This window comes from Saccopteryx leptura, chromosome 7 (assembly GCF_036850995.1).
Source record: "Saccopteryx leptura isolate mSacLep1 chromosome 7, mSacLep1_pri_phased_curated, whole genome shotgun sequence".
Taxonomy (NCBI): Eukaryota; Metazoa; Chordata; class Mammalia; order Chiroptera; family Emballonuridae; genus Saccopteryx; species Saccopteryx leptura.
The window spans coordinates 46,676,086-46,692,589 of NC_089509.1; the positions used below are offsets into that span (position 1 = coordinate 46,676,086).

Below are 16,504 nucleotides of genomic sequence, written 5' to 3' on the forward strand. Positions count from 1 at the left end.
ATATACATTTCTTTTTTTAAGATGTTGATATGTAATAGAACCTGTATTCCAACACAAAAGTATTTTTTATTACCTATTCTTTTTAAAGATGTTACTTTCGATTTTACAGGGGAGGAATGAGAAGTGGTTGCTTCACTCTAGCTGTTTAGTGTTTGCTTGTATGTGCCCTGACCAGGCAAGCCCAGGGTTTTAAACCCCTGACCTCAGTGCTCCAGATGGGCACTCTGTCCTCTGCGCCACCAGAGGCCAAACTCATTACCTTTGCATTAAGAATAAATCTGGCTGCCTGACCAGGTGGTGGAACAGTGGATAGAGCATCAGCCTGGGGCACTGAGGTCATCCATGGTCGCTGGCTTGGGCAAGGGTTCACAGGCTCTGCTGGAGTCCCACCCCATCAAGGCACATAAGAGAAAGCAATCAATGAACAACTAAGGTGCCTCAACTATGAGTTGATGCTTCTTATTGCTCTCCCTGTCTATCCCTGTCTGTCTGTATCTCAAAAAAAAATAATAATAAATCTGGCTTTGGCTTAATGAAATATTGGCAACTTTGAGGGTTTTATTTTCCTTCTTAAATATTATTGCTTATTCAAGTAACCCTTGAACATGTATTTTTAATATAATATCCATCTATGACATGGGTAAATTGATTTACATGTACTAAATTTAAATTGATCTACATATACGAAAATAAAATTCTCCCAATTCACATAAAAGGAAATTTAAGAAATCATGTTACAGCATCTTCCAACTGTTTCAAATGGGTTTATCTTAATGATTGAGTTGAATGATTTATCCAGCGCCATCCTAGAAGTGTAAATGAAATCTATGATGTGTAACACTCTTATTTCAGTATTCATTCCATAAGTTCAGCATTTCCAAACTAGTACTTGGAACAGTTTATAATGTTAAGAATTTTGCCTGACCTGTGGTGGCACAGTGGATTAAAGCATCAACCTAGAATGCTGAGGTTGCTGGTTTGAAACCCTGGGCTGCCTGGTCAAGGCACATAAGGGAGTTGATGCTTCCTGCTCCTTCCTCCTTCTCTCTCTCTCGTCTCTCTAAAATGAATAAATAAATAATATAAAATTTAAAAAAAGAATTTTAAGTTTTAGTACCTGAAGATAAATTCATTTGTTGAATGATTTAATGTTTAAAATCTCCTAAAAGATAATACTCCAATTTCCCTTGCTTTCTTATTTGAAGTTACAATAACTTCAATGTCCTGCAGTGCAGGGTCTTTTGGGATAATATTTAAGAGTAAAGAAAAATACAAGTTATCTCTTCTGTTTACTTACTCTCTGGGGTGTTGAACAAACTTAAAAATCTTCATTAAGATTATTTAGCATTGAAAAGGAAGTCTGCATTTCTGGAAGAGTGTTGGAGTTGCCATTGACTATACTAATATTAATCCTAAATCCTTTGAAAAAATGAATGATCATTTTCAGAGTTGTGTCAAATTGCTACAATGGAAAATAGCATTAACATGCTACATCCATTCTAGATAAACCCTATTTTCTTTTTGGAAGGAACATGTTAGATTTCTTTCTATATTTTTTTATGATGTTGGGAACCTAAGATTTTTATTTGAAATATATGAAAAAATTTATTTGATGTGAATCAAAAAAGGGACAAGTGCATTGCTTAGAACGATTAATAATACTTTTCTTCAATAACAACAAAAATAATAGCAAGTAGAGCTGTATTTCCATTCCCAAAGAAGCTGAAGATCTTAAATATTTTGTAGAAATTCCTCAGACTGCGTCCTTGCTTCACACCCTGCCAGTATACCCAAGGAATCTTTTCCAGATAAATTCGTCCACACCAGTAATCAAATCTAAAAATCATGGTAATAAGTTGACATTAGGTAGTTATTTGAGAAGCCAAAAATTTATCATTCTTTTCCTGCCTTTTCCTCCTCTTCACCACATTAGCTTTCAAAGCTTCTTTGACATCAGAAACGGTCGTTCCTAGTTTATGTCAAAATCATCAGTATTTTGACAGTTCGAATATTCTTTATCACTTTCTGTAACTATCTTAATTTTTAGGCTATAATTATAGAGTACTTCCTTTTGGTTCTTTCTAGCTCTTAATAAGATAATTGTTTTTCATATTGAGAATTTCTAGTAGTAAGTTTTAAAAGATTTATTGTTCCGTTTAATTACTTATGATTTGTTTAATGTATTGTCATATGTTTCTGTTCTCTTAATATTACTTCTGATTTTGTTGATATAGATTTAATATAAGATAATCTTATAAAAGTTTATTTCCATATGTGTAGCATCCTGAATGGTTGGCCAGCTTTAAAATACCACCTTTCTTCTTAGTCCACACCAAATCCATTGAGTGTTCTAATGGTACATAGCGTTAAAAAAAAACTTTGTGTACCGCTTTAAAAAACAAACTGTGAATGTGAAAATGTCTTCTGATGTGACTGTTTAATAGCTCAATAAATCTCTTTTAATCTAGGAGAAAACATAGCCTGTTTGTCAGACAAAAAGTATGCAGCAGTAAATGATCTTTATTTTACCTCACTCGGACTACATATATAGTCATAATATGTAAAATATAGAAGTTGTTTGGGTAGCCAAAATTTTATTTTACTAATTAGAACTCTTAAGAAAACACTGATATTTAGGAACATATATTAGAAAAGCTGGAAAGGTATAAAAAGCTGGAAAAATAGAGTAATAAAATTGGAAAAGATTAATTTTAAGAAAAACAGGATCATGTATTTTTTTGTTGGGGTGTGTGTGTGTGTGTGTGTGTTTTGACAGAGAAAGAGAGGGACAGATAGGGACAGGCAGAAAGGGAGAAAGATGAGAAGCATCAATTTTTTGTTGCAACGCCTTAATTGTTCATTGATTGCTTTCTCATATGTGCCTTGACCAGGAAACTACAGCAGAACAAGTGACTCCTTGCTCAGGCCAGCGACCTTGAGCTCAAGCCAGCGACCATGGGGGTCGTGTCCATGATCCTACACTCAAGCCGCAACCCCACGCTCAAGCCAGTGAGCTGTGCTCAAGCAGGATGAGCCCACGCTCAAGCTAGCAACCTTGGGTTTCATACCTGGGTCCTGCATGTCCCAGTCTGAAGCTCTATCTACTGGCCACCGCCTGGCCAGGCTCATGTATTTTTTTTAAAGAACAAATAAAACTAAGAAATTGAAAGAACTTTTTGAAAAGCACGATTAAAGGGAAATTTCTTTCAATGATAAGAAACAGTGTAGTGCCTGACCAGGTGGTGGCACAGTAGATAGAGTGTCGGACTGGGATGCGGAGGACCCAGGTTCAAGACTCCGAGGTCGCCAGCTTGAGCGCAGGCTCATCTGGTTTGAGCAAAAAGTTCACCAGCTTGGACTCAAGGTCGCTGGCTCAAGCAAGGGGTTACTCTGTTTGCTGAAGGCCCGCGGTCAAGGCACATGTGAGAAAGCAATCAACGAACAACTAAGGTGTCACAACGAAAAAGCTGATAATTGATGCTTCTCATTTCTCTTCGTTCCTGTCTGTCCCTGTCTATCCCTCTCTTTGACTCTCCCTCTGTCCCTGTAAAAAAAACAACAACAACAACAACAAAAAAAAAACACAGTATAGTAAAAATCACTCGTTTTAATAAAGGCTACAATGATCTTAATTGAATAAAATCTTCAAAGTCACTAAAAGTAAAAGTCCACTAGTTTGAATTTGAACTTATATAAAACCTAAACTATTTTGACAATTATAATTTATGATTGTATATTAAGACTTCTTCAAATATTTGAGTTTGTCTATAGCTTTATAAGGTACACAAAGTTTTCTAGGTATAATTAAAAATTATTTTAAAAATCTAACCATACAATAGATTGTATCATGTTTTTCAGTGTTGGCTTTTAAATGTCAGAATAAATGTAATACCAGTGTAAGCCACAGGGTGGGAGTGAAAGGCAAGAACTTGTGTTCAAGTAGCTTAAATACGTAATTGCTCTGTCTTTAAATGCTAGTGAAATGCTAAGGAGCTGTTGCTTGGTTTTCTTCCTCTAATACTACTGCATTCCTCAGCAAAGACTCTATAACAAAATGCAGACACACTGATTTAAATGTATAGGCCAGCAGTAGAGAAGTGCATGCGCACATATGCATGCACACACATACAGATTTTTTTCTTAACTTTCTGGTCATAGGTGGATCTGAGAAAATTCCTTGAATTATTAGTATTGAAAATAGTAATTGAACTTACCAGACAGAAATACTTTATGTCTTCATCCTATTTTTCTACCTTCATTTTTTTTTACTCTTATTCTTATTATACACACACACATATATATTTACACACACACACCATATTTTTCATTCTGTAAGACACACCTGCCTGACCATAAGACACACCTAGGGTTTTAAAAAGGAAAATAAGAAAAAAAATATTCTGAACCAAATGGTGTGTTAAAATATTTAATAAAATATTGTATTTTTCACTCCATAAGACACGGACATTTTTCCCTCCATTTTTGGCGGGGGGAGTACATCTTATGGAGCGAAAAATATGGTGTATCCTATATATGGTATGTGTGTGTGTGTGTGTGTGTGTGTACCTACACATATACCCACACACACACATATATATATATAAATCTGTAAGCTACCTAAACTTATTTTTCAATGAGAAATATAAATTTTTCATTGTGTTTTCTGTTAACTCATTCTCATTTGAGTTTAGAAGCAATATAAAGTGGTAATCATTTTGTATCTTTAAGGAAAGAAGACAAGAGGTTTCTTCTCCTAGAAAAGAAACTTCACCAAGGAGTCTTGGCATTCCTTTATTCCATGAAAGGTAGTTCTATATCCTTTTTTGCCAACTCTAAAAGTTATAAATATTGAAATATATTCTTACATATTTTTAAATTTTAGCAGCCTCTTAGAACTAGAAGGAACCAATCCAAGGCTCCTCACTGTGAAAATGACCTAAATAAGTTATATAGTTAATATCAGATATGAATCTAAAAACTGAATTCTCTATAGCACTAATATTTCATATTGAGAATTTTTAGACTAAGTATTATGGCCACATTGTTTTATATTAATGACTCTTAATGTGAACTTCATCAAAGTGAGGAATATTTAATTTTCTTCTACTTAAGATGCTTACAGAAAACAAAAGTCAGTATACTGAAATTTCTAATGTGAGAATGAGACAGCCAGCATTAGTGTAATCTATGAATAAGCAGATATGCTAGTCTGCCCTACATTTATGTATTAGAACTTTCCATTTTTCATTCATTTTGTGCCTGGCCCTCTAAACATTAAAATTGTTCTGCAGGGTGGCATGATCTAGGAATTGAAAACATTTTTTGAACTTTAACAGCTCAATAATTACTTTTGTAGTACATAAAAAGGTACTATGTAAGTTTAATTATGATAAAAATATTTGAACAAATAGCTTTTCGCTTTTAAATATTGATTTATTTTTAGGAGTTGTATAGAGAAGACTTTCTGGGATCTGAAAGAAGTATTTCATAGACTATGTATGCTAACAAAAGCTCAAAAAGACCACTTAAGCAAGCTTAATGTCCCAGCCACTGCAACTGGTAAGGTTTGATTTAATATAATATTAATATTATTGATAATATTAATTTTATTGGTTGAAATGTCTTTTTGATTATGGAAACATTTCTAAGTGTTTAAGTGCTAAGAATTTGCAGTTTAGGCCTCACACCACTAAAATGGGTAAGTGCTGTATAAGTTTTGTAATGTATTACATTATATAATTTATTGGCTTTTTCTCTTTTTATTGTGTGTGGTACATATAGATTAAATTGAATGACACAATTACTAATATCTTAATGAGAAGTGTCACCTTGGGAAAAGTACAGTATAAATATAGGATATCTCAAAGTTTTCAGTTGCTTTTTGGGGGTCTTACAAAACATTAATTTATGTGTTAGTAACAACCTTGAAACTATACTACCATACATGAGCCGAGGTAAATTATATAACATTAGGTTTGTTTTTAACCTCTATCTGAAAATTAATTGAACACTATAGATAGATTCTTGTAGTTTGGTTTGAGAAACAAACATTACACATTTTGTGAGGCCAGTTCTGTTGGAAGCACAAAGTACAAATTTAGTATGAAAAATAACTTAAAAGGAACATCTGTTTTACAGTGTTGTTGTTTTTTTTTTAAGCTCCACCCTTTCCTAAAACCTCAGACTGGTTTTCTGCTATTTGCATCAGTAGTTCATATGAATAGCAAAATTCTGGGAATCCAATCTGGCTACCAAACACTTATGTAAACAAAAGGAAGGTAAACTGATCACTTATGATAAATTCTCCTTTACCCTGGTGAGTTGAGATACTTTGCATGCAACTCCCAAGAGATGTGATTTACAGTTTTCACTCTGAAAGATGTTGCAGCAGTGCTAACACCCCTTTAATTAAAGATCACGTTCCATTTCTTATAGCTCTTATATCTAGGCTGTTTAAAAGTCATTCTGTAGTATAAATTTACTGTTTGCTGACTTCTGCTATTTTATTTTCTGGAAAGGTACCCCATGTACCTTTTGTAAATAAACAATTCATTGCTTCCTCCTTTCCTCCTACTTCCCCAACAAGAACTCTGATTTTTCATCTTAGTTTCTGTCATTTTCATTAGAGATTGAGCTTCTGTGCCAACTAAAGACATTAAGTACTTCTGAAGTGAAAGAATTAATTTTACTTAAAATATACTAATTATAGCGATGTAGTACCTAGAGTTCATAAACATGCTTTTTTGAACATTAACATCTTATCAAAACATTGGAATGGTGATGTAGTCATTGGCCTTACCCCATTATCAGTGGCTTAATACTTTGACCATTTTTAAATCGCACAGGTCTAAATCTAGTCAATGTCTGTCAACTAGAACACCGAGTGTTTAACATTAATTTCTTCCCCACTAAAACTGCTTCCTAACATTATTGTTATGCTTTATATTAACTGTCACAAATAATAAATATAACATTATTCTTGAAAGGTCTTAGATCCATTGTGTTTCAGGTTCCAGTGAAGTTTTGCTGAGTACAAACTGAAACAAAAATATCAAATATACCACTGACAGTAGTAGATCAAAAGGGGAGATTTTGGAAAAACATGCTTATTCAGATTTTTTAAGGATAAAACACTATATGGAAAAAAAGTATAAAAGAACTATTTCAAATACGATTTGCATAATATATCTGGAAAAAGTATATTTAATATTATTGTCCCTATGTTTCTTTTGTTAATTTTTACTTTAAAATAAACATATAATTTGTAAGAGTTGCTGTTAATAGACTTGCATATTTTCTTTTTATTACTTTTGGTTTCTTTTCATCCACATATGGCAGTAGCCTTGAGAAAGGATGAGATAACATGTATGTTTAAGCAGATGTGGCTCTGAAAGAAAGCAGTACCTGGTATGAGAGGGTTGTATCTCAGTGGGGACCAGAAGAAAGAATATAGGACTAGAGGTCACGAAGAACCATCAGTTGTTTTCGGTTTTTATTAGGTTTTTTTTTTTTTTTTTTTGGGGGGGGGGGGGTTTGGTCAGTATACAAGGCAATAAGGCAATTAAACTGTAAAGTAGTCTAAATGGACAACTGTACTTAAATTTTCAAAATCTAAAAATGTTTCTCATTTTACTTTGTTTCCTTGCAAAACTAAGTTTCCTTGAAATAAAATAGAAAAGCAATTTGCTCACCTGGTCATGTTTCTCAGTATAGTGTTAAGATAACAATTGCTTTTTCTTTTTTTTTTCTTTTTTTTTGTATTTTTCTAAAGTTGGAAACGGGGAGGCAGTCAGACTCCCGCATGTGCCTGACCGGGATCCACCCGGCACACCCACCAGGGGGCAATGCTGTGCCCATCTGGGGCATTGCTCTGTTGCGACCAGAGCCATTCTAGCGCCTGAGGTTAGGCCATGGAGCCATCCTCAGCGCCCGGGCCAACTTTGCTCCAATGGAGCCTTGGCTGCGGGAGGGGAAGAGAGAGACAGAGAGGAAGGAGAGGGGGAGGGGTGGAGAAGCAGATGGGCGCTTCTCCTGTGTTCCCTGGCCGGGAATTGAACCTGGGATTCCTGCACGCCAGGCCAACACTCTACCACTGAGCCAACTGGCCAGGGCCAGGATAACAATTGCTTTTAAGTTTCCTAAGGTTGGGTTTCTAGTAGCATTAAAAATTTTAAGTTTAGCCCTGGCCAGTTGGCTCAGCAGTAGAGCATGAGCCCAGCATGTGGAAGTCCCAGGTTCGATTTCCAGTCAGGGCACACAGGAGAAGCGACCACCTGCTTCTCCACCCCTCCTTCCCTCTCCCCCCACCCAACCTCCTGCAGCCATGGCTCGAATGAGCAAGTTGACCCCCGGGCACTGAGGATGGCTCCATGGCCTCACCTTAGGTGCTAGAGTGGCTCCATTGCCAAGCAACAGAGGCCCCAGATGGGCAGAGCATCAGCCCCAGACAGGAGTTGCCATGTGGATCCCAGTTTGGGCGAATGTAGGAGCCTGTCTCTCTGCCTCCCTGCCTCTCACTTGTTTTTGTTGTTTCTTTTTAATCTTAAGTTAAAAATTGTTTTTCGGTAGATAGTAACTTCTATTGCTTGAGTAGATTAAATCAGAAGATTTTTTTTAATGTGGCTGACGTATGCCAGCTCGCTGTATTGAAAGAAAATATATGCTTTAATGTAGCTGTTAGGGTTTTCTATGTTTTGTTCACAGAGAAGATAGGTCAACTACTGGAAAAGAAAAGCACATTTCTGTCATTTTGTGGACTCTGTTATTTATGGAAGTGGCATGTTCAGCTTAGCAGAATGGTTCAGAGCACAGGCTCTAGAGCTAGGCTACCTGGGTGCCAGTGCCAGATCTGCCACTCATTCATTAGTTAAGGCTCCATGTCTCAGTTCCTCGTGTGTAAAGGGGGGACAATATAGTACATACCGCGTGACTATGTTGAATATTAAATAAATTAATATATGTACAATGATTATAATCGTGCATGGCACATAGAAGTCCTACTGATGTTGTCATTATTAGCAATAGTGCTCTTGCCTTTGTGATAATCATTTTGATAAGTGTTTCTTCCATCTCAGGTGTTACAAAATGTGAGTACCTCAACAACTTGTTTTTCTGATTAGCTATTTGCAATTAGTAAATGTAATCTACTCCTAGAATTTCCTGCCACTCTTAAATCTACTACTAGGATAATAACTACTTGAGAGTTAATGAACTTTAAGAACCTTAAAGGACAAAAAAATTTTTGCTAAACAGTTGAGCATGATCTCAATTACTGTACCACTCCTATTCCCAGATTATCTGTACTAAGATTTTTGTATTAAACTCTGTGGGGAAGAGAGTACAGATTCATTTAGAATGCATTTATTAAGGGCATACTATATGCCAGGCACTGGGAAGGATACTGGGAATAAATGGAAAACATAATGTAGATTAGAAACCTACTTTAATGGAAGAAAGAGTTATGCTTGCAAATACAGTGTAGAGTGTTTAATCTGCAGAGCACCCAATAGACATGCCTAAACCAGTCTTGGGAAGCCAGAATAACTATCCAGGTAAATTAATGTTTAAGCCAAATAATGAAAAACAAGTAAGGATTAGGCAAAGAGTAGTGAGAGGGGACACCAGGCAGCCTGCATAATATGTAAAAAGACCCCAAAACACATGAGCATGTCTATTTTGAAGAACTCTACAGAGTTCATTGTAGCTGGAGTAAGGAATGAGACCTGTATGATGAAAGATATGAAAATGGACAGGTGACTGAGGGCTAAGGGCTTCGGAAAGCCATGAAAAGGTTTTTATTAAGGGGGTAACAAGACCAGATTTGTACTTTAGAAGAACTAAGGGTGAGGGGTAACAGTGTAGAGAATGGATTGAATGTGAGATAAATTTAGAGGCAAGGAAGCAGTTCAAAGGCTGTAATAATCCAATAGGAGAAGATGGTATGTGCTAAAGAAATGCAGAAGGTATACAACAGAGGGAACAAAAATGGTGGTTGCATTGTACTGTAGTCATGGCCCAACAGAAAATACTGTTTTGGAATGTGAGGTGACCACAAAGACCTGGAGGAAGAGAGAGGAACTAACATCTGTTACGTGCCTACTAGCCTGGACAGACGCTACTCTGTACACCCTGTCTGCTTAAATCAGCGTCATTGGTCAGTTTTTCCTTTATGAATTCACAACTTCATCAGTGATTGCCTGGTTAAAGTGATAATCATTTTTAATTTTTTCCATTTGTCCATTTAATGAAAATACGTACATTATCAAACTCCAATCTTACTGTCTTCTTGAAATAACATTGTAGGGCATAATTGAGCTTTTTCTAATGTCTCAGGATCATCAGCATGGAGCATTGATCATTGTTTTGGTTTTGGTTCTTTTTTTCTTTTCTTTTCATTGAGAACTATAACTCTTGCTGGTCCCAAACCAGATTGTAGTGTTTTCTGAGTTCTTATATCTGCTTTTTCATTTTTCTTGTTTCTCTTCTGCCTTCAGCTCTTGTTGATAATGTATCCTTCAACATCTCATATCCATACCTTTAATTCACTGCTTCTAGCCATCTATGAGCTAGGGAACCATCACCAAACCCATTAGAATAAATCTAAAATGAGAATAAGAGCAATTCATATCATTGTAGAGCTTGTGGCTCTAATTCTGACTCCTGAGAAATTCTGTTTACTTACTTGTTAGCTTTGCCTGTGGCCTAGGGACCTGAATTTGTTGGATAAGTGACTTCTAGGTAAATGAGCTACAGGGGCTTTCTTTTCATCTATAAGATGAGAAAATTATATATTCACATAAATTTGCTTCACATGTATCCCAAAATTTCATCTTTCTTTTGCCTCCACTGTCTTCTTTCTCCCGAAGTCCCACCACCATCACCACTCCCTCACATAGATGATTGAGAGTAGACAGTGTCTAAATTGATTGGTGACTTACTTTTCCACACAGTGATATTAGGGGAAATAAATGACCTAATTCATATAGATCCTTAACCTGTTTTATATAGAGATATATAAAAATCATAAGGATTTTTTTCCCTTTTAACAACTTACTTGTCTAATAAGCAAGCTTACAGTTGTGGCTTCTTTTCCTGACAATATGTTTAAATGTATACACTACAAGCAATTTTTTTTTAAGTGTAGAGCTGTAGAACTGTGAACAAGATGCAAAGCTTGCAGCTAAAGACCTGGGAAAAGACAAAGCAGTTAAACTGCGGCTAATAAGCTACGTTCCAGTTCACCCACTAGAGAATGCTAATATTTCTGGGTAAGTCGGTAGCAAATGTAAAAAATCCCTGTTATCTTCAATTGCTATAAAAACCAATACTCATCTGTCCCAAGCTGACTGAACATTCAGATTGTTAAGAATGATTAGAATATGACTGTTTTCCTTTCATGTTCTCTTCCCTGCAGAAACACAGTGCTCGGTGCCTGTACAGTGTACGGATAAAACAGATAAACAAGAAGCACTTTTTAAGCCTCAGGCTAAAGATGATATAAATAGAAGTGCACCCTGCATCACGTCTGTCACACCTAGAGGACTGGGCCAAGATGAGGAAGACACCTCTTTTGAATCACTTTCTAAGTTCAATGTCAAGTTTCCACCTATGGACAGCGACTCTCCGTTCTTACACAGCACTCCAGAAAGACCCAGCGTCCTCAGTCCTGCCGCATCAGAGCCTGTGTGTCAGGATAAATTCAATATGGAAATCGGAGACAATCCGGGAAACTTTGTTAAAACAGAAGAAACTTTATTTGAAATTCAGGGAATTGACCCCATATTTTCAGCTATACAAAACCTTAAAACAACCGATAGTATAAAATCCTCAAATCTTGTCAACACTTCTATCAGGACAACTCTGGACAGAGCTCTGTATTTGCCACCTGGAGACCACAATGCATTATATGCAAATACAGCCCCACTTCAGGACCCATCTGATTCACCTTTTCCTTCACTTGATTCCTCAGGAAAAGCTATCCGAGGACCACAGCAGGTAACTGTTTCGCATTAACAAATATATTATGTGTGAACACACATTTTGCCCTACAGGCACAGATATGCATCTCTTTCAGGTTATTGGACATCCTTTTAAACTGATGACTAGCCAAATGCAAGCTCTCAATAAAAGATGCGGGCTCTATACTAAATTACATGAAATTATAAAACATGAACATGGTAAAGCTTCATTATAAAACACCTTAAAATGTATGGCACATTTTTAAGTACATGTAAGTCTTACCCATATCTAGCGTGTGTCACTCCTTAGTCCCTTTTTCAGAGCTCTTTTACTCAGCATCAGTGTTATAATAGGGTTCTTTATTAAATTTCATACTGTGAAACAAATGACATTTGTTTTTATTAAAATGTTTGTGTAGATCATACTCACCTTTACAAAAATCCATGATTTTTCATAATAATTACATTCTATATTCCTATTCATCAAAATGAGCAATTTTCTTTCAGTTAATACTCCTATTATATACTGTTATACAGTACATAGATCTGCACATTTAGCTTTGGTTTTGGTTTCTAATCTTGCACTGAACATGCAACCTAATATATTTTTTAATAGTCCCTGTATATATATGATTTTAATCAACTACTTTAATGTTCCTAAAGCTCGCAGACTACTTAAATAAACCCCTAATCCACTCCTACCGTCTTTTTTACTCAGGTACCATCACAGGGTGATTCTTTTAGTTTAAAGAAAATATTTTAATGCCTGAAGACAAATGAAAATATATAATTGTTAAACAGAAACTCGTGAAAATACATATTGCTGTAAATGTCTTTATAACTTGCAAACATTTGTTTGATTTCTCTTTGTCTTCAACAACTTGATAAATACCCAAATACCCTTTGGCTTTATAAGTAATCTGATAGGCTATAGACTTTTAAATCAGCATACAAAGGATGAAATAGCCAAACTGTGGTATATTTTAGTAGTGAGGAAAACTAAGCATCTCTGACAACAAGCTTTAATTATAAACTCACTTATGTTCTACACTGTACCTTATTTCACATCATAATCTCAGTTATAGGTACCACTAAATGAAGTAAATTAAACAATTTCATTTATTGAAAGTAGAATTCCTGTGGAGCTGTGAAGTGCATCAGTTTTAATTCTTGTTACATTTTTCTCCATTATATATCTCTTGCTTGTTCTTTTACTAGTTCGTCTGTGCATTCATGTTTCAGTAGATGGCACCCTGCATTGTGCATTTGCTTTCTATGCTAGAGCAAGGGAAACAGCTGGTATGTGATTACAACTTGATGGAAAAGTATTCAGCTTAAATAATGCAGAAGTGGTGTTGAGCTGTCACAAGACACAGGGCATAAGGTTAGATAATTGATATTTTGGCAGAAAAGGCAAAATTAGTTTGTTTTGAAGGCTATGTTACAGTTTAGAAATGAAAGACTATTTCTTAAAATGGGTTTTTAAAACTATTTTGCTATTTTATTTGTATTAATAAAGCTAGTATGATAAATACAAAATTCTTGAGTTGAAGTAACAAAGAGAAGTGAAATTGTGGTCACATATTTCAGATTTTTACTTTTTATTAATCATTACTAAACACTTTTTTATTATATGTTCAGCTATCATTACAAATGTACCTGCTTATTATTTTGCTATATGTGACTTTCTTTCTTCTTACTTTTGCTGAGTTAATCATTGGGACCCCAACTGAATTCTATGAAGAGATCAAGTCTGAATAATAGCTCCTAACAGAGAAGGATAAATATGAACTTTGAAGATAAAATGGCAGTAGAAGATTGGCTCACCAAATTTATAAACTAAATTGTTCCTAAATCTGTTTCTTATTTAATAGATCTTAAGAATTATTTTAACATAATTTTGTATTTATATATATATATCAATTTCCCATTAGAGTGGTACATACTAATCAATTGTACTTTTTGTTTAAATTGCAAACAGTCAAATTTAAGTCTAGTTAACTAGATACTTGCTTATATACTCAAAATTATTACTACTTTTATCATAGATTTTGCAAAAATTGTTTTACCCCAAATATCAAAATATATATTTTAAATACTATTTTATGTAATAAAATGACTACTTCTCACAAAAGGATTTGAGTCAGTGTTATTGTAAGCCTTCTATACTGATATTTGAATATATCTTGGTGCTTAGACAGAATCTGTATATTTACACCACTGTACACAGCTGTCCAGTTAAATGTTTATAAGAAGCCAGTGATGTCGTGAAATCCCAATGCTTCAATTAGTAATACATATTTGTGAATGATTGGATAGCTAGAATGAAAGACATTGGGTAAGGGAATGAATACTAATACTGTTGGACTAAGCTGTTACTTTAAACACATACTAGTAAATAGCACAAAGGAGTCTCCTAAAATGGACTTTTTGAGGTGATTTTCCTCAGAATTTAGCGGTCAGGGTAATTTATGCAGAATGAGAAAGCAAATTTAAAAAACAGTTTGGCTTACAACACTTTAAGAAGGTAATACAGTCCAATCAATGAGTATTTATTGAGCACCTATCATGGGACTAAATGCTTTTCCTTGCCCTTCTACATTTAAAAAAAAAGAAAGAAATTCAATTATTTAAGAGTATTTATGTGCTGCTTACAAATGGATATAGTTTTATTGAATTATAAGCTTCTAGAATTCTTTAATTAGGTAACTATTAACAGGTTTCACTTCATCCAGCCACAAAAAAAGAATAAAGAAGGCCATATTATATATACTATGTAACAGGAGCAAAATAAGAAATCAAAAGAATGAATCCTATGCTAGATTTTGTTGAATGATTAATTTAAATATTTGAGGTTTCAAAAAAACAACTGATCAATGAAATTTGTTTAGTATTTTCAAAAATTAAAACATTCGTACATAATTTATTCATTTTATATTTGCTTATAAATAGTGAAATTTGAATTGCTTTTTCTCACAATGCATGTACATACATACCATGTCTAGTGTACTATTTATTAATAAAGGCCCTTTAGTCAAGGTTTTTATTGTAAAATAGAAAAGATAGAATTTTATTTTTAAAGTCTTATTATTAACTGTTGTTTCAAAACTACTGCCTTTGTGATACGGTATTAAAATATACTGGTGTTAAAGTTGGAGGATTTTTAAATATGTGAAGATAAAGTGCATGGATGTGTATTTTAAGCAATGCTTGATCAAAGTTTAGTTGTACCCCTTATGCAAGAGAATTGAGTATGTCTCATGCTAACTCTATGGAAAGGTAATTTGCTTTCCTGTTAGGGAATTTCATGTATATGCACATAACCCATTCAAAAAAAGTGAATTTGAAATTCAGTGCTAGCTGATTTTAAATACAAATAACAGGAGATGTTTTTCTTTGTTTCCTGCAGCCAGTTTGGAAGCCCTTTCCTAATCAAGACAGTGATTTATCATCGGTACTAAGTGGCACAGACTCAGAACTGCATATACCTCGAGTATGTGAATTCTGTCAAGCAGTTTTCCCACCATCCATTACATCCAGGGGGGATTTCCTCCGGCATCTGAATTCACACTTTAATGGGGAGACTTAAGACTAATTTGAGAACAGACCTATCAAGGTCTGTGTGATGATTTTGGGTTTGTAATAATATAAATACTTGATTGCAAACTTAGTTCAAGATCATTTATTGAAAAAAATCACAGCTATTTGAATTTTTTCTAGACTTAATGGTAACTTTCTTTTATTATCTTCAAAAGATCAAACTGTCATTCATTGTATTTATGTTTACAGTTTTTAATTACCATAATTCAAAATTATGTATGTGACTTACAGAATTATATGACCATAATTCATGTTTCTTTCAACTGTCTGAGCTTATTGCTTGGATTTCTAGTTAAATCTATTGAATTTGGTGATGTCAAATGTTTATAGGGATTTTTCATTTGTTTTCATTAAAAAATTTAAATTATTTATGCTCTAAGTGATATTCTTTTTGAATAAACTTATAATAGAGAATAGCAGACAACATAAACATCTAAGTAAATATAAAACCAAAGATATTTGTTGCCCAGTAATAAAAATCACTGGTATAACAATTTAACATTTTAGTTTTCTTTTTAAATAATATACATGGTTTTAACTTTTAATGTGTAGCTACATAATGAAATCAATTAAGAATTAAGAGAATTACTTATATTATGATCACTGATGTGTTCTTTGTTTTGAGTAAAAAAATACAAAGGAAATAAATTTCATTTTTAAGAAGTTTATAAAATGCATGTTTTCTTTCCAGTAACTTGATAAAAGGGTGATACCAGAGCTGGTGATGTTTTATTACAACTAGTAAATCACTTTGAATTTTTAAATTATTTTTCAAAGTAAACTTACTAGAGAAACATTTGTATTTAATGGGAATAAATCTAAAACCCTATTTTTTTTATTTATATTAGTAATGCATTCTTGTTGGGAAATGTTATTGATAGCATTTTGATTGATGGCCACTGGAAGACAGGAGAGAGGATACCAAATTCAAAAGGCTGTAGAATTTT

The 16,504-nt window shown here is 34.2% G+C and overlaps 1 protein-coding gene across 8 annotated transcripts in view; it reads left to right on the forward strand.

The window, feature by feature from the left end:
• The window catches only part of TANK (TRAF family member associated NFKB activator), a 98,599-nt gene extending 82,383 nt beyond the window's left edge, over window positions 1–16,216 (forward strand). For 4 of the 8 annotated variants that reach the window (XM_066345963.1, XM_066345962.1, XM_066345965.1 and 1 more), the window contains 4 exons: window positions 4,729–4,805; window positions 5,444–5,559; window positions 11,414–11,994; window positions 15,367–16,215. In XM_066345963.1, the coding sequence (XP_066202060.1) occupies window positions 4,729–4,805; window positions 5,444–5,559; window positions 11,414–11,994; window positions 15,367–15,546 (954 nt within the window). In that variant the 3' untranslated portion in view covers window positions 15,547–16,215. Of the gene's footprint in view, window positions 1–4,728; window positions 4,806–5,443; window positions 5,560–11,413; window positions 11,995–15,366 lie in introns of all 8 variants that reach the window. The other 4 variants (XM_066345961.1, XM_066345960.1, XM_066345966.1 and 1 more) reach the window with 2 other exon arrangements.
• Window positions 16,217–16,504: the final 288 nt, after the last annotated feature.